Source organism: Cimex lectularius, unplaced genomic scaffold (genome assembly GCF_000648675.2).
Source record: "Cimex lectularius strain Harlan isolate CLEC.00 unplaced genomic scaffold, Clec_2.1 scaffold250, whole genome shotgun sequence".
NCBI lineage: Eukaryota > Metazoa > Arthropoda > Insecta > Hemiptera > Cimicidae > Cimex > Cimex lectularius.
In genome coordinates this window covers 81,095-106,256 of record NW_019393130.1, presented here as the reverse complement: position 1 = coordinate 106,256, position 25,162 = coordinate 81,095, and the positions used below count along the sequence as shown (strand labels likewise).

The 25,162-nt window shown below is 34.5% G+C and overlaps 1 protein-coding gene across 3 annotated transcripts in view; it reads left to right on the top strand.

Moving 5' to 3' along the window:
- The window catches only part of LOC106668656, a 191,453-nt gene extending 167,857 nt beyond the window's left edge, over positions 1–23,596 (top strand). For 2 of the 3 annotated variants that reach the window (XM_024229912.1, XM_024229913.1), the window contains exons 3-9: positions 9,210–9,505; positions 15,856–16,314; positions 18,208–18,635; positions 18,801–19,084; positions 19,168–19,266; positions 19,467–21,149; positions 22,055–23,596. In XM_024229912.1, coding sequence (XP_024085680.1) covers positions 9,377–9,505; positions 15,856–16,314; positions 18,208–18,635; positions 18,801–19,084; positions 19,168–19,266; positions 19,467–21,149; positions 22,055–22,185 — 3,213 coding nt within the window. In that variant the 5' untranslated portion in view covers positions 9,210–9,376 and the 3' untranslated portion in view covers positions 22,186–23,596. The remainder of the gene's footprint in view (positions 1–9,209; positions 9,506–15,855; positions 16,315–18,207; positions 18,636–18,800; positions 19,085–19,167; positions 19,267–19,466; positions 21,150–22,054) is intronic. The other variant, XM_024229914.1, reaches the window with a different exon arrangement.
- Positions 23,597–25,162: the final 1,566 nt, after the last annotated feature.

Sequence of the window (25,162 nt, the reverse complement as noted above, 5' to 3'; positions counted from 1 at the left end):
AGAAAAAGCTTTTTAAGTCAGAAGAAATGCTTTTGATGATATATAGAACCCACCATTACAAATATCTTACCGATAGATTAGTTGATGATACTCGATAAATATTTATAGATATATTCGATGTGCATAAGTCAGGAGAAATACATTTGATGTTTTAAACAACCTACCAATATCTTACTGATAGGTTAGAAATCTATACTCGATCAATCATATGCGTCCATGTTTATCGATATATTCGTCGAATATTTCTAACCTTTGGAGTTTGGAAAAAGTTTTTTAAGTCAGAACAAATGCTTTTGATGTTATATAGAACCTACCAATACAAATATCTTACCAATAGGTTAGTTAATGATACTAGATAAGTATTTATCGATATATTCGATGAGCATAAGTCAGGAGAAATATAATTGATGTTTTACATAACCTATCATTATCCTACTGATAGGTTACAAATCGATACTTGATCAATCATATACAACCATGTTTTGCGATATATTCATCAAAATACTTCAACTTTAGCGTTAAAAAAACTTTTATGTCAAGAGAAATGCTTTTGAAGTTTTTATTCTCATTAATAGATATGTCATAATGATAGGTTAGAGATCGATACGCGAAAAATCAAATACATTATATTTTTTTATATAAGCAACGTATATAAAAAACATTTGGCGTTGAAAAAAGCTTTGAAGTAAGGAGAGATGCTTTTGAAATTCTAAACAACCTACCAATATCCTACTGCTAAATTAATAATCGATACTCGATAAATCAAATACGTGCATTTTTTTATATAAGCAACGTATATAAAAAAAATTTGGCGTTGAAAAAAGCTTTGAAGTAAGGAGAGATGCTTTTGAAGTTCTAAACAACCTACCAATATCCTACTGCTAAATTACGAATCGATACTCGATAAATCAAATATATCCATCTTTTATCGATATAAGAAACGTATATTTCTAAACTCTAGCGTTATAAAATGCTTTTTAAGCTATTTATAAAGAGCTTTTTATCAGGAAAGATGCTTTTGACGTTTTATATTCCATCAATAGACATGTCGTACTATAATAGGTTAGAGATCGATAGGGGAGAAGTCAAAGACATTCATTTTTATCGACATAAAATGCATACATTTTTAAACATTAGCGTTAAAAAAAAGCTTTTTTGTTAGGAAATATGCTTTTGAATTTGAATAGATTTGTCGTACTAATAGGTTAGGGATCGATACACGAAAAGTCAAATACATCCATATTTATCGATTGTAGTTGTAAATATCAAATAAATGTAATAATTTTTTTTTCTCGACATAATCAACGTATATTCCTAAACTAGATTAAAAAAGCTTTTTATTCAGAAAAGATGCTTTAAATTTTTTAAACGACCTATCAATTACTTACTGATAAATTAGGAATAGATATTCGTTGAAGCAATTCATCCATATTTATCAATATAATCAACATATATTTTTAAACTTTAGGGTTAAAAAAAGGTTTAAGTTAGGAGAGGTGCTATTGAAGTTCTAAATAATCTACCAATCTCTTACTGATAGGTTAGGAATCGATACTCGAAAAATTAAATACCTACATTTTTTCAATATAAGGAACGTATATTTCTAAAGTTTTGCGTTGAAAACATTCTTTTAAATCAGGAAAGATGCTTTTGAAGTTTATATTCCCATCAATACATTTGTCATACTAATAGGTGAGGGATCAATGGGCGAAAAGTCAAATAGATCCATATTTATCGATATAATCAGCATATTATAATACAATATTTAGCGTTGAAAAAACAAAAACTTTTAAGTGAGAAGAAATGCCATTGAAGTTTATATTTTCATCAACACATATGTCATACTAATAGGTTAAGGATCGGTAGGCGAAAAGTCAAATAGATCCATATTTATCGATATAATCAGCGTATTATAATATAATATATCTAAAATTTAGCGTTGAAAAAAAAAACTTTTAAGTGAGAACAAATGTCATTGGACTTTATATTCCCATCAATGCATATGTCATACTAATGTGTTAGGGATCGATGCTCGATAAATAAAATATATAAATATATTCATAATAAAATCAGACAGGTTTGTATGGTTTTATTTTGCGATATAAAGTATTATATTATGCCAAAATATCGCTCCCTCTTATTCAAACTATCCTCATCATCAGCCTGTTTCATATACCTTTTGAATAAATTAAATCATTTTTTTACATTTTTAACATTATGGAAGTTTAGCTCTTTTTTTCAAGCTGAAATACATGCTATATTAATAGTTGTCCCGTTAAACTTACTAAAACACCATCATAAGATCAGACAACCAATTTGCTCAAAAAGCAGAATATAAAAATGTCACATCCCAAATAGTCGATGTGTCCAAATCCAAAACCTATAAATAATGGAAAAACATACTTAAACTTATCAGAGGTGTCAGATTACAAAAGAACTTTAGGTTATGAACAAGCAGACAAAATGACCTGAGGATATGGAAGATCAGAACAGATAATGAAAGTAACAAGATCGGATCCTCTATCTCAGAATGAATCGATGATTAAAACATGTTTGACAGGCTAAAACTTTGAGGGAACTGTATATCTATAAGAAAATAAAAACTTAGGGTATTCTCAATAATGACATGATTTGGAAGAAGCTGTCACCAATATTATATTCATAGCGAAGCATCAGCTCACTGGAGAAGTAATGTAGGTACCAAGACGACCATAGAAAAAAAACAGCAATGATCTACCACTTCTCAAATGAAAGATAGAAGCAAAAGGAAGTCAGAAGTTTGCAGAGCTCGGCAAATACAAACCCCTGCTACCATCATCATCAACATAATTCGTTCAGCGGTGTAGTTTTCCTCATTTCGTGAGGTATCCATTTCTTCATTTCCATCTACTCCTTCATGCCCTGGGACCGAGAATCACTCTGTTTTCCCTGCTTAATTATTTATTTCGTTGATTTCACAACATTCCAGTTGAAGAAAATTTACAAAATAAATCTTTTGTTTAAAAAATCATAATTAATTTGGATTTTTGATTATCTATTTGTCCTATTTCATAATTTTTAAGCAATCACTAGGGCTTGATAGCCAGAGGTATTTAAATTCAGAAATGGCGAATAATAAAGTATGATAAAATATGCTTGCAAGTGTTTAACGTTTATGATAGTTTTCACTTTGGTTTATTCATCATGAATAAGTCAATTTGAACCAACTGGAAGCATATTTTTGTAAATATCGTCGAATCCATAACGCGTGTGAATCATCAGCCGAATTATTCCGATGGAGGGACAAACCGATACCGCATAATGGCGTCATTTACAGTTTCCCTATGACCTATGGAGGATTATGAAATTTTCGATTCGTTACTTAGTCTTCTTGACTCGTCTGTTACGTTTTTACGGATGCCATATGTGATATAAACCGCAGGATTTGAAAGGAGGGACAAAGCCGGCTCGGAATAAGTAAATCTGGGGAAAGCCATTAAAACTAACCCCCTTCAACGTTATGTGAAAGTGGGGTCATCACCCTCCTACGAATCGCCGTTTGTAAATAAAGGTTGGGTAAATAAAAGCTCTTATATTAAAAACAGAACCACGATATTAACATGTCCTATGGTTACAACCTGACTGGCTTTCATTTAACCTCAGATATTCCGTTGACATTGCCCTTTTATTGTTCTCTTTACACATCAAATTGAAACGCTTTTTGCTTATTAACTTTCCAATTGTGTAATAAACATCACTGCAATGAAAATAAGAATTAAACTTAACCTATACAACTAAGGATACTTCACAAAATGCACAACACCAAACTTACAGGATTACTGTAATTTATGATTTGAAATAAATAATTTTCTCTTCCAATCATTCTATAGATTAGGTTATAAAGCATATCGTACTATATCCACCAACAAGGGACTATTGCGATCATCCGCATTTGGGATATAGCGCACCAGCTTTAAGCTTACTTCTTGACCTGTAGCTTCTCAGGCTATCTTAGCAGACCTGCAATGATAATAAAGGCCCTACCAGGCGCATTGCTGGTAGTGACCACTACTACTGCTAAGCTTCTTCTTTTCAAATAACAGCCAATGATAATGCACCATCGCTGTTTAAGCTCAAATCTGATTTTGTTGACCTCACTACAATGGAACAACGACTACAAAGCTCATTTGTCGACTCGACGGTTAGCTTCCCGACACTTCATAGCGTCTAATGATTCAACAGCTCCACAACACAAACTCTTCACTTCTACAGGACCGGGCCACAAATTGCACAAGTTTTGTTAAACCATGACAAAATTAAATTACATATAACTGGCCAAGCTTTCGAGGATGAACGAAAGTGCAGAGAAGGCTTGAGAAGATGGGTTAGAATGGATCGAGACAGTCAACAAACTAAAAATTGAGGCTGTTATGGATAGTGACGTAATCAATAGCTTTGATAAGATATCAATGGACTCTTAAGATATCGATATTTAAGGTACTGATGTTGCCGGTATCTCAGGATGGAAAAGTGCGGATAAGGTTTGGGCAGTTGACTTAAGATGGATTGTAAGCTTAGTTGTTGGACTTTTGGAAGTGGGAACGAATTAGACGACAAAAAGAAAGTTGAGATCGATGTAGATGTAAAATCGGTGATATACTAGGTAGCTTTGGCCAGTTAACTTTTAACAGATCGATACTTAAGGTATTCAGGTTAGCGTCGTTTAAAGCGATATTGCTGGTTTCTTAGGATGGAAAAGTGCAGATAGGGTTGGGCAGTAGGGTTAAGATGAATTGAAAGCTTTATGTGGGATTTTTGGAAGTTGGAACGGATCAGTGAAAAAGTAAAGTCGAGGTCGTTGTGAATAGTAAGGCACGTAGTAAACAGCTTTGACCAGTTTTCTGAGGACTTTTGATTGACAAGATTAGATATGCTGGATAACACAGTTCCACTTCATATGCCAAAAGTGGTCACAGTAATGTACAGTTTAGAGTTAATTGAGTTTTGACAGTCAAATGTTGATCATAAAACTCTTCCTAGTTATCAAAGTCTTCTTATAAGTTTTTGTGTTTTAGGTGCTTTGTGAGAATTCAACATCAGTTTGCTAACTATGCTCCTAAGTATCAGATTTGATTAGAAGTCTGTTTGTACACCAGTCTTTCGTAAGTTCAAGGTGTTCTTAGTTGTTCAATGTTGCTTTGGTAAGGTTTGAAATAAACGGCAAAATTGCGGTATCATCCGTGCAAGTGGTAATGATGGTAGGACGTAATAGAACGTAAGCAGTACAAATGATATGATGGGGCTAAGAATGTTCCCTTGTGGCACCGGCTTGTAATTGGTCTATTATCTGAGTACTCGTTGCCACACCTTTATTCCTTATCAAAGTGAAAGTTCATAGTGTTTACCAACGAACTTTCCGTTATTCCAGTTGTCACTAGTGTTAGACGACGTCATTCCCTATTGCCTGTACATAAACAAACAATCAAAAACTCCAGTTTTTCATAGATATCAAAGACGTTGTTTACATACTTCATAGTTAAACAGATGTCAGGAAAGTATAAGTGAACAGTGAATTTAACTGCTTAAATCAAAAGTGATTTAAAAGAAGTCAATATATCTTAATACGACACAGTAGAACGGTCAATAAAATTATAATTAAGTTACACTCGACTCAATCCGATGGTACAACGGCAAGATCAAGAGTAGAATCTCAATAGACCCTCCCGTTCCCTCGCAAGTCCAATAAGCACTAAACACAAATTTACTGCAAATCGACCTTACTCCTGAAAACCGTCGACCGGTCATATCTACCAGTTATGGTGGTCCACTACACGGAGTTTATGTCCGATTCGTTGTACCTTTAATAACCCCTGAAAATGGCGTCCGTGTACTGCCTAATTACGAGCTCCGTCGTATAAAATCGGAACAAACGGCCTCTGGAAAATCCCCCTTTTAATTCCAAACGGTATAAAAAGTAATAAGAAGAAAGTAGTAGTGCACTCTTGATAATGAAACTCTTACAAGACAAAAACAACACTGAAGAAGACCTTAAACCATAATTACGATGATTCATAATAAAATGGATTTTTTGAATGTAAAAAATGTTGCCCATTACACTTTATGTACTGAATAGGTTCTGACATACTTAACTCATTTTTATATAGACATTAAACCCAAAACTTTCTTAATAAAGAGAAAATTACAACATAATCTAACTTTTATTACAAATGGATACACTTTTACCGATCAATCTGAAAAGATCAAATGGTTTCGTATTACTTTATAACGAAACTTTTATTTCATACTTAACTGACCAGAAATAACCATAAGTTCGAAGACTTAATTAAGGATCTGATTAAACAAAGAGATAAACAAGCGAGGACATACACCAAATATGGCAAAATTCACAATTAACAGTCATTAACTAAACTTTTCACAACTGAACGAAATTTATAACTGAATAAGGAACATGCGACAAATCTGTGGGAAATAAATTGATCATCACTGATCGGTTGTGTTTTTATAGGGGAGTTATTAACTATTGACTAACATTAAAAAGATCGCCGACTAACCAAAGACACCCCGATTTCAACTTCGTTCTGTCGGGACTATCGAGAGACAAACATGCCGACATCCTTCGAAATGTGGATCGACGTGAACTTTGCAGTCTAACTTTCAAACGCTTCCACGCTTCAAACCTCTCACCAACTTGCTAGTTGACTTATCTGACTCCAACAAGCATGAAACGCGAGAGAAACACGGGGAGTTTTATCGAAATGTGGTTTAATATGAACAAACTTCAAAAACGTGAGATTTAATACCTTGCATTTAAAACAGACTTATCACAGAACAGTAGACTTATCCGACTCACCAAATCGTTCGGACAGGATTACCAGGAAGAAAAATGTACATCCATCAAAATATGGATTAAAATCTATAAACTTCAAAAATAAAGGAATTGATACAGTCTAACATAAAAACAATTATTGCGCTTTGAAGTTTAACCGCTCGCCAACTTGTTAATAGACTTATCCATTAAAGAAGTCGTTCAGATAGAACTACGGCGAGAGAAACTCACGGACGTCCATCGAAACGTTAATCAACATCGCTAAACTGCAAAAACGTTAAATTTAAACAACATCTGCTTTAACATAATTACCATGATTCGGCGTATAGCCGTTTACTAACTTACCAGTGAACATATTCGGCTCAGGTTCAGGCAAGACGACCGCTGGAGAAATGGGTGGACATCCAACAAAATGTGGATTAATATTAACTGCGAAAACGTCAACTTTTTACACCCTAACTTCAAAATAATTACCACCCTTTGATGAATAACCGTGCACCAACTTGTCAGAAGACTCGAACATGAGGTATTGTCAAGATTACCATGAGAGAAATATGACGGCATCGATCGAATTATTGATTAACACCAATCAACTTCAAAAACGTACTTTTAGGTATAATCGCTCACCAACTTAATAGTAGACATATCTGATTCCGACTTAATGAATAAACAGTAATATCGCGATAGCGAATATCGAAGTTATTCTTCGAAGAATAACCATTAATCACCTTGCTAATAGACATATACGACTCTAATTTAAAAATTTCAACTATTGCAAGAGAAATACGCAAACATCCATTGAAACATTCATCAATGTCTATAAACTTTAAAAACGTGAAACTTACACTACTTTATTTCAAAACAAATGCTATGCTTCTAATTAAAACCTCTAACCAACTTGTTAGTAAACATATAGGACTCTTAAAACTATTTAAACCGTTAAATTTAAAAAAACTAAAAAACTATTTTATTTTTTGTAGTTTAAACTATTTAAACCTTCAAACAGGAATATTGTAACAGAAATATGCGAAAATCCATAGAAATGTTCATCAACAACTTAAACGGTTAAATTTATACTGTTTAACTTCAAAATAATTGCTATGCTTCGAAGTACAACCGCTCACCAACTTGTTAGTAAATATATACGACCCTACTTTAAACCTTCATGCAGTTCCATTGCAAGATAAATATTGCGAACATCCATCCAAATGTTCATCAACATCTATAAACTATAAAAACGTGAAATTTATACTGCTTAACTTTTAATATAATTGCTATGCTTCTAATTAAAACCTCTAACCAACTTGTTAGTAAACATATACAACTCTAATTTAAACCATCAAACAGTAATATTGCAAGAGAAATATGCAAAAATCCATAGAAATGTTCATCAACATCTATAAACTTTATAAAAGGCTAAATTTATACTGTTTAACTTCAAAATAATAGCTATGCTTCGAAGTACAACCGCTAACCAACTTGTTAGTAGACATATACGACTATAATTTAAACCTTAAAACAGTAATTTTGGAAGAGAAATATGCAAAAATCCACAGAAATGTTCATCAACATCTATAAACTTTATAGAAGGCTAAATTTATACTGTTTAACTTCAAAATAATTGCTATGCTTCGAAGTACAACCGCTAACCAATTTGTTAGTAAATATATACGACCCTAATTTAAACCTTCATGCAGTTCTATTGCACGATAAATATTGCGAACATCCATCCAAATGTTCATCAACATCTATAAACTATAAAAACGTGATATTTATGCTGCTTAACTTCAAAACAATTCTATGATTCGAACTACAACCTCTAACCAACTTGTTAGTAAACATATACAACTCTAATTTAAACCTCCAAACAGTAATATTGCAAGAGAAATATGCAACAATCCATAGAAATATTCTTCAACATCTATAAACTTTATAAAAGGCTAAATTTGTACTGTTTAACTTCAAAATAATTGCTATGCTTCGAAGTACAACTGCTAACCAACTTATTAGTAAATATATACGACCCTAATTTAAACCTTCAAACAGTAATATTGCAAGAGAAATTAAAAATTAAAACCATTGTGAACAAGCGAAGAGAAATATGCAGACACACTGAATATGACAAAATTATCAAATTACCGTTAATTAACAACGTCAGACTTGGCTTTTTAACAGTGATAATTAAATACAAATAAAGAAAAAATAAGCGTCGAAACTGTACATTGCATGACAGTATTGAGTACTACCATAAAGAGGCGATAAATTGGGCTACAGCTTTTCTTAGAGGACGTTCACAGAAATCAAGATTGTTTGTTTTTTTGTTTTATAGTTTTAGTCATTTTTATATAATAATGTTATGTTTATGTTTGATTATTTGTTCCAGATTATCTGAGATCTTAGGCAAGGCGAATGGAAAGATAAACGAAGCGGTCTCAGGACCTGTTTTCTTCGTCTTGGAACCAACCGGTTGGAAGAATCGAGTGTCAATTGCAAATCCTCGAGTTCGTGTGAATGGACGGGGCTGAAAGTGCAACATAGAGCAAAGGGCAAATGTTGGGAACCAGACTAAGGTCGTGGATGGAAACGCACATCGTGCGAGCACGAAAAAAGCAAAACAGGTCCAAAGGAAAGGGCAAGAATCCTCAAGACTCGCCCTCGACAAGTCCCCGGCTCAGTTATGTAAGTAAAATTAAATAAGCTGAACGACTGTTATATCTGAAACTTTAAGCGTTTCGACTTCGGTAGCATGCTTTTTGATTAGGATAAACAGGCCATCTGATCCTTTAGGACCGACGCTGTAAGACAATCATGATAACGTCGAGATAAATGATAAAAATACCTTCAGGTTTTCTTACCGTGACAGTATTATTTTGTTACAATTTCAACTTTAATAGATCAAGCACATAGATAACAATTCTTAGGTGGTCCAAGAAATTATCACTTCTTTATATTATTTAATAACCAAGTCAATAAACCCTCTAAACTATTAAACCATCATGATAACTTTTCATAAATTAATCAAAACTCAAGCAACAAAGAGTGTATATATATTCCATCAATTCTCCGATTAAAAAAAACATAATCAGGCTTTTCAACAATTGTAATGTCATTACTACTGCACCCACCCTGCAGAGAATTGTAATGTAAACCTGTCATTGTGCCATGATTTATCAGGAAATAACACCGACAATAATGTTTCTTGTTATTCTAATCTCTTGAAATTTATTTCAATAATAAAACCGTTGGCTGTGACAGAACGAATGTGAATGAACGAATAATTTTATCGTTTTTTCATTTGACCTGGCAGAACGTCAAATCTTTATGGGACACGTGAACAAAACATAATTGTGACGCGATTAGTTTGAAAACCATTTTCAAAATTTTATGAGAGACAAACAAAAGTCACTTTAGAGCCATGCAATGCGGTTTAGATGTTTTTATTAATTTTTATTTGAAAGAAGAAAGGTCTCCCAGCATTTAAGGCATAGTTTTCTTCAATATTGTTTGCAAGTTGCCAAAAATTTAAACTTGAATTTTGGATAGAGCAGGTTTAGAAGCAATCTGTGTAGCTAACAATCATTTTGGTGGAATAATTGGAAATTATACTGAATTTATTGGTCCTAGACCCACCTATTTTTGTAAACCTAGCATCAATAAAAAACAAAACAATATTCTGATATCTTAAGCAGGAAAAAAAGTAAAATAAAAATAACATTTTTATTGGGAAAAAAAACCAGTAAGTGAACATTGGGTTGAGTCGGTATTGATCTGAACTCATGAGTGTAAATGTGTTTTTATGCTGTGTTGAATAGCTTTTGGTCAAAACTTTTTTCCTAGTTGTTGTAATGCATTAAAAACTTGGAAAAACTATAAAAAAATGTGGATTGAGGCGATTTTGAAACTAATCGCCTCATTTTTTGAATTCGTACAATTAATAAACGTCGTCGGTGAAACAGTATTGTAAAGTCTTAAATTAAGAACTGCCAACAGTTCTTTTCAAAAAAAAATAATAATAATAGAATACAGGGTGGTTTGTTATACAATGAAAAACAAGTTAGGTAAATGGTTAGAAAATTTTTTAGCTCATTCTGTCATTGTGATATAAGTTTTTTTAACCTTTTGGGTAGAAAACTGACTTTTCTCACAAAAAGATTTTCTTCATTACTTTATTTATAATAATGACATTAAATTCTCCATAGAATAAATCAACTGAATCCTTTCAATCCAACTGATTGCTGTGCTGGAACGAAGCTACAAAATTTAAACAGATCTCCGAAAAATTTCAAAAATTCACTAAGCCAAAACGAGGTTTCCTTGATATTGGCCAACTTTGCTAAAACCCCTACATTTAATAAAGACTGAATGGTATGCTTAGTAGAATCAGTACATACTTTTATCGAGGAGTATGGTAAATCGAAACCAAAAAAAAATCTCTCTATCATGGGAAAGTTTTAAGCGAAGGGGAAGATTTAATTCGAATTGATGACATGCGGTTTTTTTTAAAGGCCAACTGAATATTACAGATTAAACTAAAATAAAAATTAAATTTAAAAAAATTAAAACTAACTGACAAGTTTTGGAGTCTTTATCGCGAAAAGAGTTTTAGACTGTCAGTCCTTCTACAAAACAAATTATCTGCTTTTCCTTTTAATTTTTTTTTTATTTAATTTATAAAGTAAATCCATTTTTTCGTAATTTTAATGTGTAGTATTCATTGTTTCTAAAAAAAAAAATGTCATCAATATGTACTAAATCTTCACCTTCGCATAAAATCTTGATTTTTCCACGATAAACAGATTTTGAGGGTTTGATCAACCAAACTTTTTGAAAATAGTACTGATTCTACCAGGCGTACTATACAAATGCTTAATAATAAATGAAGCTTTTTTTTGTGAATTTTCCTCACATCGTAGTGAATTTGTGTTTTTTTCTAAAAAGATCTTCCATCGTTTAAAACTTTTAAGGCTTGTAAGAGCGAAAGAATCATTTGAGTTCATGAGATGACTCATTCTATACATAATTTAACGTAAATTTTTTAAAAAATTCCTAAATTTTTATATAAAAAAAGTTAATAAGTAACGTAGAAAACATTTTTGTATGACATGCTTTTTTCCCGTAAGAAATTTACAAAATAGTATCTTCTCGGCGTTTATAGATAGAAAACCTGATTTTTGGGTATTCCTACTTCATTTCAGTCATCTAATAATAATAAATTATAAATTAGCTGGTAACTCACAAATTAATTATATTACCGAGAAAAAATCTGAAATTGTATTGTACCCTGAACTATTCAAATTAAATCAAATTTTGACACATACTCACAGACAGATTAACTAAAATTTATATTAATATAATTTACGCTTTAGATTTTTTTTGTGCTTAACGTATGCAAATTGAAAATATATAAGACGTATTTATTTATAGAAATATAGTAAATTTTAACTTTGTTTATACATTTTTAGCTTGCATAGATTAAAATATCTAATTATGTATGTGTAAACAATGTAAAATTTGTAATAATTCAAAAATTAAAGTAGTGCTTATTGTATGTATGTTAACTTTGAGGGTTATATATATTTTTTTAAATTTAACAATGTGATTTTTGAGTTGTCATAAAGATTCAGTTATGTTCGAGAAATCCAAGTTGGGCCATGCTGAAGCGAAAGAGAATGTTCACTGTTATCACTGAAAATTTACACTTTTCCTTCCTGAAGCTTTTGCGCCTTGTGACAGTTATTACACCGTGGCTCTCAAATCAAAGAAAACTTTAGGTCTTGGACCTTGTTATTCACAACTCATCTAATACATCCCAAAAAAGTACATCATATTTCATACAACCTACTTTTCCCTAGCTTGGAATATAGCTTATCTATATCCGGATCCCTAAACCAAAATAAAACGAACACATTATACTACCTCATATTGCCCAACAGGTCTACTACCCATGCTGGGAAAACGATTTAAAAAAGATTTGTTCCAATCCGTAATTTTTTGTCATCAATTTGGTTTTCGCAACTGCCCCTCAATGCCCAAGAGTGTTTGGATGAATCTCCATAAAAAATTGGTTAAATTTTGATATCGTCTATTCGTAGCCCTAATTCGTAATATCTGCCATGATATTCCTAAGGGCCAGTCTCTCCGACAATTATGAGTGGGTATGATGCTCCCAAAAACTGATGAAGTATTTGCTAAATAAAGGAAAGCAGATTTGATTTGAAATAGAAGTATATTACTTTTTTTTAAAGGAGCATTCGACAGCTTGGTCATTTCAGCCCCGAGCGCATGCAAAATATTCCGACACACATTCAATACGCATTCACACAAATAAATACATTCTAACCTATATACATTGCATTCATTCTATTTGGTGGATGGAGTACTCAATATTCCTCCATCATATACTCAATAAAAATTCTTTCAATATTGAAATCCTTATTTAAACAATCCCGCTCTGCAGTCGTTGGGGAGGGGGGTATCTCGGGATATTTTGAGGTGCGCTCNATTCATTTATATGTGCATAAATAGATATATTGTTATTTTAGTTTATTTATATAGCTTTTTCTCTCTCTTTTGTTTATTCCTTAAGAAGAAATATTTTCCTTGTTTATTAAAAATGTATAGTCCGACTCCGGCAGACGGTTGATAACCATTGCCGAAATGTGCTTTTTGTTTATGTACAATTTTTTTTTTTACTCTCTTTTGTTATCTAATAAAGTACTTTTTCATTCATTCATTCATTCATATACTCAAAATTCCTGCATACACTAACAAACTAATCTAATTAAGGTCGTTGGTGTAATATTCCGTCATCAACCCCAGTCACGTACACAGCTGGAGGGGCAATGGGAATGCTATTCACTCTAATAAATACACTCACTTACACAAAACACAGAAACATGAAACACATATTTTGACGCAAAAAATGACTTATTAGTAATTATTTAATTGAAACTTTGTTCTGAATTAATTGTTAACTCTTCTGGGTAATTTTTGGCCTTTATCTAATTATTATAGTATTGTACTTTCTCAAAGTACTATAATAATTTTAATACAAGACATTTTGTTGAAATATCTAAAGAATTCTGTGCAGAAAAATGAAATTATTTTTTCATTATACCAAGATTTACAATTATGACCTTAGAACCACTTCACAACCTAATGGAAATTTTTCACTATCAGGAACCAAAATCTAAAAAGCCTCATCATCTTATAATCCTATTGCCTATCATGGAAAATATATATAATATTTATATTTTTATTTTATTTATATTTTATATATAAATAAAAATCCATTCACACTTATATAAATTGCATTCACTCTATTTAGTAGATAACGAACTTATCTAATTGGGGTCGATGGGGTACTTTTATAAATATTCCACCACCGACTCAAGTCACATACATAGCTCGAAGGGCGATGGGGATGCAATTCCACCATCGGCCCATCCCCATTCACTCTAATAAATACACTTATTCATACAAAACACGTATCTTGACGGCTATATACCATGAAAAATTCCCAATTTCTCTTAAAAACGGAACAGGGGACCTAAAACTCGCTACCGTGTCCGAGAACCATTCTTAAATCCGGCGGCACGCCTACACGCTCTCTGTACGGAGCCGAGGCATGACACGCCTCTATTATGTGGGATAATCGAGCAACCTTTCTCTGCATAAGGGGCATGACTTCATATTGATTTGTAAAATAATTCCTTAGCGTTTTTTGCGTGGTAAATTCAAAGAATATTTCACCTTATTGTAAACAAAATTAATCAACAATATATAAACCATTTTGTTCCACTGACTGTTGCCATGTTCCATGTAATTATGTAATTCCGTTCTCCCAGAACTTGACCAATGGTTTTTGAGCAAACTTAGCAAACACCATTAATGGAGTTTTTCATAGCCTGGAAAAAGTGAATCTCTAAAGGGGCAATGTGAGGAAAACCAATTTTGGTAAATTGATGACTAACCGCTCTGTGTGTTCTTCATTCACCTTCTTGTGACGTAATCCGAATTTTAGAGTTGTTAACGGTGTATCGCTGCGTTTTTCCTAACATTTTCCTTTCTGTATATTGTTGTAAAACGCCCACTTTTCATACCCAGTCATTTTAAAAATAGGTTGTTTTAGGAAGGAATCGCCGATTCGAGGTCCAATTCTTCTCAGTCAATAAGAAACCGATCACTCCGACAACTAGCTACTGTCAGATGCGTTGAAACCCTTCAAGTGTCGCTGCAATGTTATTTATGAATGGTTAAATTTCGTCATCATCATTGATTAAAGTACGACCATCGTTTTCCAAATCAAAATTCTCGCTTCAAACCCAATTAACTTTAAGACTAAGGACTGGGCTTTCTTCTATAGCGTCATCCCCATAATAACCATAAATTTTTCTATCAGTCTGAGCTTAGGTTTTCCCTTTGCGGTTATAAAAATATCATTAATTATTGATGTAATTTGCATTTATTAAAAAAATAAGTAACCCTGAAAGTTATACATATTTGTAAGCGTTTTAGTAAAAGTTCATTGTGTTGTATTTCATGTGTGCTTTGATCATTTCATGCTGGCGTAAGTAAATCCGGAGAAATAGTACCGAACTTCTGGAATTTTTTTAAACAATACAACGTAATCATTATCGTAAATTTGAAATATACAAGGCACGTTTGATTCACTTAATCGACAAACCGTAGAAGTGAAACACAAAAGGGCCACATGCACGTACACTATTTTGCTTGAGTTGCTGTCAATGTGAAAACTCAATTTGATCAGTAACGCTTTATGTCATTTGCCATTTTTATTCACTCGCTACATGTCACAGTGAACGTCTGCACCGCTTTAACACAAATATAAAATAAAATAATAATGGAGTTTAATTTTTGTGCAGTCGATTGAATGGACGGAGGCAGGGAGGTGTGACGTCCGATTGCAAGGGAGTAAGAATGGCAAAAATTTGTTTTACTTGAACATTTAAATAACTTTTACAATAGGTTTATTTAGTTGTGATAGTGATAGAGGAATGTTTTTTTAGGAACAATCGAGTCGAAAAGAGAGCCAAATCTCAAAGGAGTCCTCACAATACAGTGTGGACAAGACTCCGATGACTGATGACCAGAAGGAGAAAGGAAACGCTGTGACAAACCTTTCTTCTCCCGAGTCGGCGTATTCGACCGGCTACTCGACTGACGGAACTTCGCCGGGGGCATCCATTCCTCCGGAGTACTACATCAACCTGAGGACAGGGAAGCACTACGTCCAAGCAAATACGGGGAACACAGGGACAAGCGAGGCCGTGCAGTGCAGCACCGCCCAAACGAGCAGCCCCAAACAGGGGGCCGTCCTAACGCCCGCCTCCGCTCGCCGCAGGCGAGAGGAACTCCTCAAGAGGAAGGTGAAACCAGCGGACAATCTGCCAGAATCTTCCACTGAAGAAGACATCGCTGACAGACATGCAAAATCAACTCCTAGTCACAAAGTTATCACGCCCAAGGTAAGTGATTACATCTGCCAGAAATCATTGATCAACAGCAAGTACAACTTAACATAGTAGCATATATTCGTCTAAAAACCAGTATTTCTATTGTAAAGAATTTTCATAAACTTAAATATCATTTATTAGGTAGCCAAAAAGTCCTTGGCTGATGAGACTCCTACTACCATTTTTATCCCTAACAATTGTGCCAACCATGTTTCGCCCTCATGGATATTTAAGTACACGTAGTGTGTAGTTGTGTGTTCCATAATGTTTTACATTTTGCATACATACCACATAACTTGACAAAATTGAGACTGTAGGTCATGGCTAACCTGTTCTGTAAGCCAGTCAACTGAACAAAATAAAGACGATGTCATATGCGTGTTAGTTAGCTTTGAGCATCTTGTCGTAATTAAAGGCTGACACGGTTTGGTTCCATGCAGTAAGCGTGTAGGCACCACCGTATTAAAAATCGATATAAAGCAAATCAAGAAATTTATCCATTTTCTATACATAGTTCTTGCTGTGAGTGAATGTATTGATTAGTTATAGAATTGTGTGTGTGAGAATGAGAAAGAGTGAGAGGGACAGCGATAGACAGACGAAGAGACAGTGAGAGAAAGAGAGAGAAAAAATAGTGATAAAGAGAGTTAAAGAAAGAGACAGGCATAGAGGCAGAAAGGGAAAGAAATACAGAGAGAGAGAGAGAGAGAGAGAGAGAGAGAGAGAGAGAGAGAGAGAGTGAGAGAGAGAGAGAAAGAGAGACAGAGAGAGGAACGTGAGAAGGGGAAGGGAGGGAGAGTAAGATAATGCAACAGGGCGACCGACGTAGAGAATAACAGACAAATATATAGACAGAAATAGAGAGGAGAGTGAGAGAGAGCGATAGACAGATAGACTAATAAACAGGGGGAACGAGAGAGAGAGAGGGAAAGAAAGAAAGAGAGAGAGGAAATCAAAGTTAGAGAAAGAGAGAAAAGGGACAGTAAGAGAGTGCATCAGATATGTATTGAAAGATAGTCGGCCTCATAGAGAGAAAGGGATAGTGAGAGAAATCGGCAGACCGACAAATAGAATGAAAGAGAGAGAGTTAGTAAAAGAGAAAAAAATAAATAAAAAGTGAAATAAAGAGAGGGGGTGGGAGAGTAAGCGAGAGCGATAGATATATGTGCAAAATATGATGAGATATATGTGTAAATGTATGTACAAAGAGAGAAAGAAAGAAAAGGAAGGAAAAAAGAAAGAGAAAGAGGAGAGAGGGAGAGCGATAGAAGACGAAGAGACATGGAGAGAAAGAGAGTGAGTGAAAAAATAGGGAGAGAGAAAAAGATTTAAAGAAAGAGACTGGCATATAGACAGAGTGAGAAAGGAATAACTAAAGAGAGAAGAGAGAGGAAAAGAGAGTAAGATAGAAGGACATGAAGAATAAAAGGGAGGGCACGACAATGCGGCAAACTGACACAGAGATAGAGTGAGAGAGCGAGAGAGAGAGAGAGAGAGAGAAAAAGTGAATGAGAGAGAGGGAGTGGGAGAGTAAGAGAGAGCGACACATATATAGACAGAGAGAGAGAGAGAGAGAGAGAGAGAGAGAGAGAGAGAGAGAGAGAGAGAGAGAGAGAGAGAGAGAGAGAGAGAGAGAAAGAAAGAAAGAAAGAAAAAGTGAAAGAGAGAGAGGGAGTGGGAGAGTAAGAGAGAGCGACACATATATAGACAGAGAGAGAGAGAGTGAGAAGGAAAGAAAGAAAGAGAGAAAGAGAAGTGAGAGGAGAGAGGTTGGCACGATAAAGAAAATGTTTTTCTTAAAACCTACAACCTAACCATCACACCAGACCGCATCACACGATTTCTAAATAAATAATATTAAATCCCTACCCATAATAACCATAACGAATGTCTAACTTTTTCCAGTCGCAGAGAAAAAATTCCCAGCTCGTCCAGAATGTCTCCCACAGGAGAACTGAATCTTTCGACGGTGGTCAGAGATTCAACCTGGTCACGGAAAGAGACTCGGAGGGCTCCTCGTCGACCCACACGGCCGGCTCAATCCACTGCGTCTCCCCGTTCCTATCCTCGGCGTCCCCCAGGCAACGGAACAGGATTAGGACCAACCCCTGGCTCGGAACGAACAATTTACAAATGGACAAGGGCAAAAATTACAACTCCCCGGGCGAGACATCCTCGACCGTCGGCAGCAGCTCTACACTATCGTCGAGTGGATATCGGGAGCGTCTGGCCAAAGAAGAACCTGGCTTGTACACGCCGACCCTTATGGAAAGGAAAATTGACAACATTCGGAATGTCAACGTGGTCAGAAGTGGCACTTATGTAGCAAGCCCGTAAGTAAAATAACTGTTTTTCAAAATTAGTCTAATTGCAGGTGTATCTCAGGGCTCAATCCATCGTCCTGTTTTATTCAAAATATTTATAAACGATCGTGATACTCCCTGATATGAGACTCCTACCATTTTTATGCCCAATTATGTGAATTTAAAATTTTTCAGATTGGTGAACGGTCGCAGGCCTATTAATACAATGACTACTTGCTCGCCGCAGCTGAATCGGCCTTGCAGGCACATCCTACCGGGAACGTCGTCTTCCTCTACATCAGCACCGAGCTCTGGATCCGACGACAACCACCACGGAAATTCCAGCGATTTCTCCGACGATGACGTGACTCTGAACGAAATGCTCGGAAAATACGATGAGAGCTACGTCTACGAGAAAGAGACGGACATCCTCAGCGACAGCGACCCGACAGACTGCGAAGAACAGCACGATTACAACGGTAAGAACAAGGCCGTTTACCACTTGCCTTTTCAACCTTTAAAAAATATACAGCCCCAGCATGTTGCTGGTAATTTTGTGCAGATAATTCCAGTCTACATCGATGTGAACGACATGAAGAACTTGATTTTATTGACACAGGATCCATTGCAGAATTTCCTAATTCTGATACTGAATTTACAGGTATTAGCATGACAGATGAATGGACTGAAGTTTCACTTAAGATGTTTTCCATCTTCAACCAGAAACCTTTTCTTCACTACACTCTTCTCTAAAATTTAAACTGTCATTGCTCAGTACTGTCCTGTCTATGTGTATCGATGTTTGAACGTGGTTTGAAAAATTATGGTTCTAGTGGATAATAGCATTTTCGTATGTTTCAGGTAAAGTGTTAAACAAAGGTCATTGCATGTATGTCGGAGGTAACCATACACCGGACATGTGCAAGAGGCAATGTTTGAGGATGAGAAGACAGCGATCCAGCGGAGATGGAAGCGTGGCGTCTTCACATGGATCGAGCTTGTGCAACAGGAGGAGACGTGCCAGCTCCAGGAAGAGTGAAGATTCTCATCATCCTTCAGCTGAGACTACCCCGAAACGTTACAAGAAAAGACACAAGCATTCATCGAGGGAAAGAATACATTCTGCTGAATGCCTTCCCAGAGAGGCTCCATTAGGAAAACCTCTATCCCCGAACATCAGAACGCATGCAATCCCTGATTCGGAGAGGGTTAATTATGAACAAGGAAGACATGTAAACTTAAATAGAGTTTTAATGGAAAGGATTATTAATCAACGTAGCGGTACAAGAAGTGCAGATGGAACACCTGTCTCTCTTAGAAGAAACGGTGTCCTCGAGTACAACGGAAAGTATCTAAAAAATCCCCATGTTTCAAAGTTAATTAATTCAAATTCTGTCGAAAAAAGAAACGGCTTTGAAGAAAAAAATATTCCAAAGAGAGAATCTCCCATGGCTAAGAAACGCTCAAACTCAATCGCTGGTTACAATGATACTCCTCCTGCTCTTCCGCCGAGGAATAATCCAAGACTGGACAGCAAGAATGTTGATAAAGAAGGCGATATGAAATACAGAGAGCTTATAAGAGAAGCTGAAAATTTAATAGGAGACTTCAGAACTAAACCCTTCTACCACCCTGAATACATGTCGCCGACTTTAAGCACAAAATCAGCAATCGTCCCTAACACCCAACCTCATTTCCGCTCCAGTTATCTCCACTACCCAAACGAATGTGACATTAAATCACAGATAAACCTTTTAGAAGAAACAATAAACAACAATCCAGTTCCAAAAATAGAAAACGAAGAAGGAATTTTCAAAACTATTTCTAAAACTCTTGAAAAAATAATAGTTAGAAATACAGATTCAAAAAAATCCGATAAATCAGGTGAAAGCCTCAAATCGAAGAAAAAACAGGCTAATCAACAATTTCAAAGTCAATTGAATAAATCCCCTAAAAATATAGAAAGACATAGCAACATGACTGAAATTTACCAAGAAAATGACTATGTCAATAATGCCATATCTCTTGAAACTACATCCATCGACAGGAATGAAAATTTGTACAAAAATACCATCACCTTCAGTCCGAGGCTTAGGAACCAAAACACAAGAACACACTCTAGGCAAAATTCAAGCGGTGGGGAAAGAGAACAGTTCAAACTGTCCAAAGGCGCTGATATCATCCGGAACGGCGATCAAACATACAGCCCCAGCCACATGTCGCCCAAAATACAAAAAATGAACACGAACCCTTTTAAATCTAGAAATACCCTTACACTTTGGCAAGACAATGAAATAATAAACATTCAAAACAGTAAAATTCAAGCAGACAAAACACCAACTCCAAAAACACCATTGGTGCCCTTTAAATCATTTGATCTTGGAAACCAAGTAGCTGTGGAATCAAAATATTGCCCTCAGAGCGAACCTGTTAAACGAAAAGTCTATGTGTGCAGTTCTACTTTTGACAAATTGCAGAAAACACTCTTAAAAAATCCTCCTGATGACTACGATATATCGAACATGTCCACAGATGCCATTAGAGGTAAGCTTGTAAGTTATGTTTCCTAGACTTTAGTTTTAAACCTGACATCCTGAACTATCCCCAATAATCCCCCAAAGAGATTGAAGCGGCAGTGGCCTCGCGACCAGTTGGACAGCGAGTCATAACATGTAGACTCTTGCAGAAGTGTCACCACTGAGTGATTCTTCACTCTCTGGTGCCACTTAGTTTAAGATTTTGTCTTTTTTTTTCAATTTGCACGTCAGCAATTTTATTTATAGTATAAAAATAAATACTGTTGTAAAAAGAACACACAAAAAATTATTATACACATGCTTCTATGGCGAGCAATTCAGCTTGAAACATGGAATGTCTCTTGTTTCATTTTTATTTTCTGTACTTTTGGACTGCAACATACTACATTTTAGAGGTTTGGAATTCATTCAGATTGGCTGATTGGCTAGTTGATCTTATGAGAATTTTTTGTCAGTATAACCTCTTTTAAGATTTTTTTCTTGAAAAATTGTGGTATATCTCAAGTGATTGTGATTGCTTGTAATTTGATGTTGCATAGGTTATATCCTTGATCAACACAGATATAAAAACGCTGAAATGTGCCATACAAACCAGCATGAATAGGAAGACCTGGATAATGCTAATAAATAGTACAATTATGATAAATAACCTAAAAGCGTGACTTTTAAGTGTGATGTGTAGTACGGTTTGCTATCTTTAAAAAGCAGTTAAAAATTTAGTCAGTTTCTTTAGATTGAGAATATTCTTAATCATTCCTTAAAGTTGAAAAATGTAGAATTTTCCTTTACATTATTGATAGAAGTGCATGGATAGAAATCACAAATAGTGGTGGTCAATATGTTATTGATCTCTATCAGACTTATATACCAATTTTAGTGTGTATTCTCAAATTCTTCATTTTTCTTCCACAGATGAAAACTTGTCACTTAAAGAAAAAGTGGAACAGTTAAGAAGAGAGCGCATCCAAGTCGAAGCAAGAGTTAGAGAGACACAAGAACAGATAGACCGATTGAGACTGGCCGATAGTTCTAGTCATTGTTAGATGAAAAGTACCAGCCGATGTAAATAACTTTTAAGTGTGAATACTAATGTGAATTTTGATTTGTTATCCTTTTACATATTTTGTTTTAAATGTGCCTAAAAGTTTATATATTTATTGTTTTATTAGTTTAAATTGTTTATTGCAAACACTGATCAAAGCGAATAATGTGTGACCAAATGTATATGAAGACTGCTTTAAACAAAACCAAGTGTGGATGGGATTAAAATAATAATATTAGCTTCAATATTTTCTACATTTGTTAACACCAAAAAGAGTTGTATTTATTAAGATAAAATCGAGTGTGAAATTATAAAAGCATAGATCTGATCCATTTGGACTTCCAACAATGAGAAAATATTCAAGTTCCTGAAGCAGGTGTAAAAAATGTACATTTGAAATCTCAGTGTTTCTATCTGTATAGAGGTAAGAATTAGTGTGAAATAATAAAAGATATTTTGAAATAATAATCCTTCAACCTGTGACTTGTTAAATCTAAATGTCCATTTTTGAAAAACTGGTTTTATAAAGAATTATAAAAAAAAATATTTTAGAAAAATGGGGAAAATATCACTGGTAAATACATGTTCAACTCAAATAACAAAAGGTTTTTGCGATGGCAAAAATGTAGGTATATTGATACTCCGTTCAAAATTGGAACTAGCTTTCTGTTTTAGAAACGTAGCCAAAGATATAAAAATTAATTTAGCTGAGAGATTAACCCTAATGTTTTAGATGTTATGTTTTCATTAGTAATTGTTAGGCTCTGGTATTTAGATAATTTGTAGTTGATAGTACACTCGTTACTAATGCACACGCCAAGTGTGTGACTAAACTAGTAATAAACATAGAAATTAAATTTCTTTATTCCATTATGCTATCCATTACTTAGAATTTACAAGTTCTACTTATAATAAAAATAAAATAACCAAAGAAAAATAGAGGATGTTTTAAGAGCTTAGAGAAGTATAGACTGTAGTGTAGATAACGATGAAATTGATGTATCCAAAGTTGTTCCAATAGTATCAAACAACAAACATTTTAGTCAAAAAAGCAAAATCAAATTTTAAATTTAAGTTCAAACAGTGCAATATGTGGAATATACGCTGAGTGGTCTGTGAGTTTGTAAATTGTTAGCAGTTTGATCGTGCCAATTGTGGTAATCCTTAGTCAAATGATTTTTTTGAATAAAAATGATCAAACTGTTGGCGATGAAATTTTATTCTGTACTCGATACATACAATGTACCGAGGCTCAATAAAGTCTAATTTGTGTACATATTTATGGGTTGTTATTGGAGAAAATTCTGTTACTAACAAAAACAGGCAACAACACTCAACCATTAACAGCTCTTAGATCTTTATTAAATGTTTGAAATGTTGAGACTTTTTAATATATTGTTTCTATGACTGAATTGTATCATTTTATTTAATAAAATAATCTGATTATAATATCCCTTGAAAAACTGGTAGTTTTGTCATTTTAACCTAGTTAACAACAATCTTCATGTTAGCAAGTGCTAATGGGGGCATTGGTGGGAGCAATGGTTTAGCTGTACCCAGCGCTCATCATGTAAGGTAAAGGTCCCGGGTTTAAATCCAGCAGCCCTGCATTCGAACCCGACATACTTACCAATGGAAAAAAAACTGGATGTACAAATAGTGTGATGTTAAGGTGGGTTACAGATTATGAGGGAATTTCAGGCAACAAAGTAGCAGATATACTTGCCAAAAAAGGAAACCTTGCAATAACACACACCCAAATCCATTTTGAGGCATAAATAAATAAAAACTAAATGAAAAATAATTAGATTCTAGGGTAACTAGAGAGCACAATAAATTCTAGAAACACCTGATATGAAACAAGCAAAAAGACTATTTGTAAAAATAACTCAGTAATAAAAAGAAGAAATCCTAACCAACTAGAATGATGAAATGCCGACACAGGCCTGACAGGAAAAAAAATCTGTGAGAATAAGCAGAATGAGATGATCATAAATGTTCAATCTAATGGGTGCAGACTCTACTTTGTCCCAACAATTCATTCAGCATGGATGAATTCAGGTGTTTTTGGTTAAGTTTAAGGTTAGAAGGAGATAACCTCTTTACGATCTTGTGCACCACGATTGTGCAATCTTCAGCACTGTTTATAGCTCTTCATTAAGCTTTTTATCAGATCCACAAGCTTTGTTGTTAGGGGCTACCTGTGTATCCTTCAGGGCTTGGCTTTTCCTTTCTCATGAGTATGAATCTCAGCCTGACTAGACTTTGTATTAAAAAAGAACTTGTTTTGTAGTTTCTACTTCTTCCTGGCAATATCTGTCTTTTTTTCTGCTGCCCCAACAAATCCCTCCAGAGTCTACAATATCCAGCCAGCAACTCCAGTCTTAACATGTGTTAGGTTTAGAAGTTATGTCATTAGTTTCTACAATGGATCTTTGATGAACTTTTTAGCATGCCTCTGACCTGGAATACAATCCCATTGAACAGAATTCTTGTTTTCAACCCATTGATTAATAGATATTTGTTTTTGGACAATTTGGTATGCCGATAAAGGAGTCAGGACCAATAGGTGCCCTCACCTTAAACCTTTGATCTTGGTGTAACTTGAACTTTGAAAAGACTGAGAGTGTTGTGTTTGGATCCAACACTTTTTTCCTTTCCTTACAATCACCCTATTTCCTTCTGTTCCCCCATCAACTTGTAGTGGTTATGCCCTTCTTACCATAGGCAACACGTCCTTAGCTATCAGATCCTCTATCAGATAATACCTACTTTCAGATTCACTTTTTAGTTTAATTTCCGTTGTACAGTATATTTATTTTGTATGTATACATTTTTGTATAGCCTTATCAGGCCTAAATCCTGCTAAATAAGTTGTGTTCATAGTTATTTAATTATACAATGGGTCTTTACTTGACTTGGAAAAAAATAAAAACAAGCTAATAATTTTATTTAGAACATGTAACAGAATTCAGCAT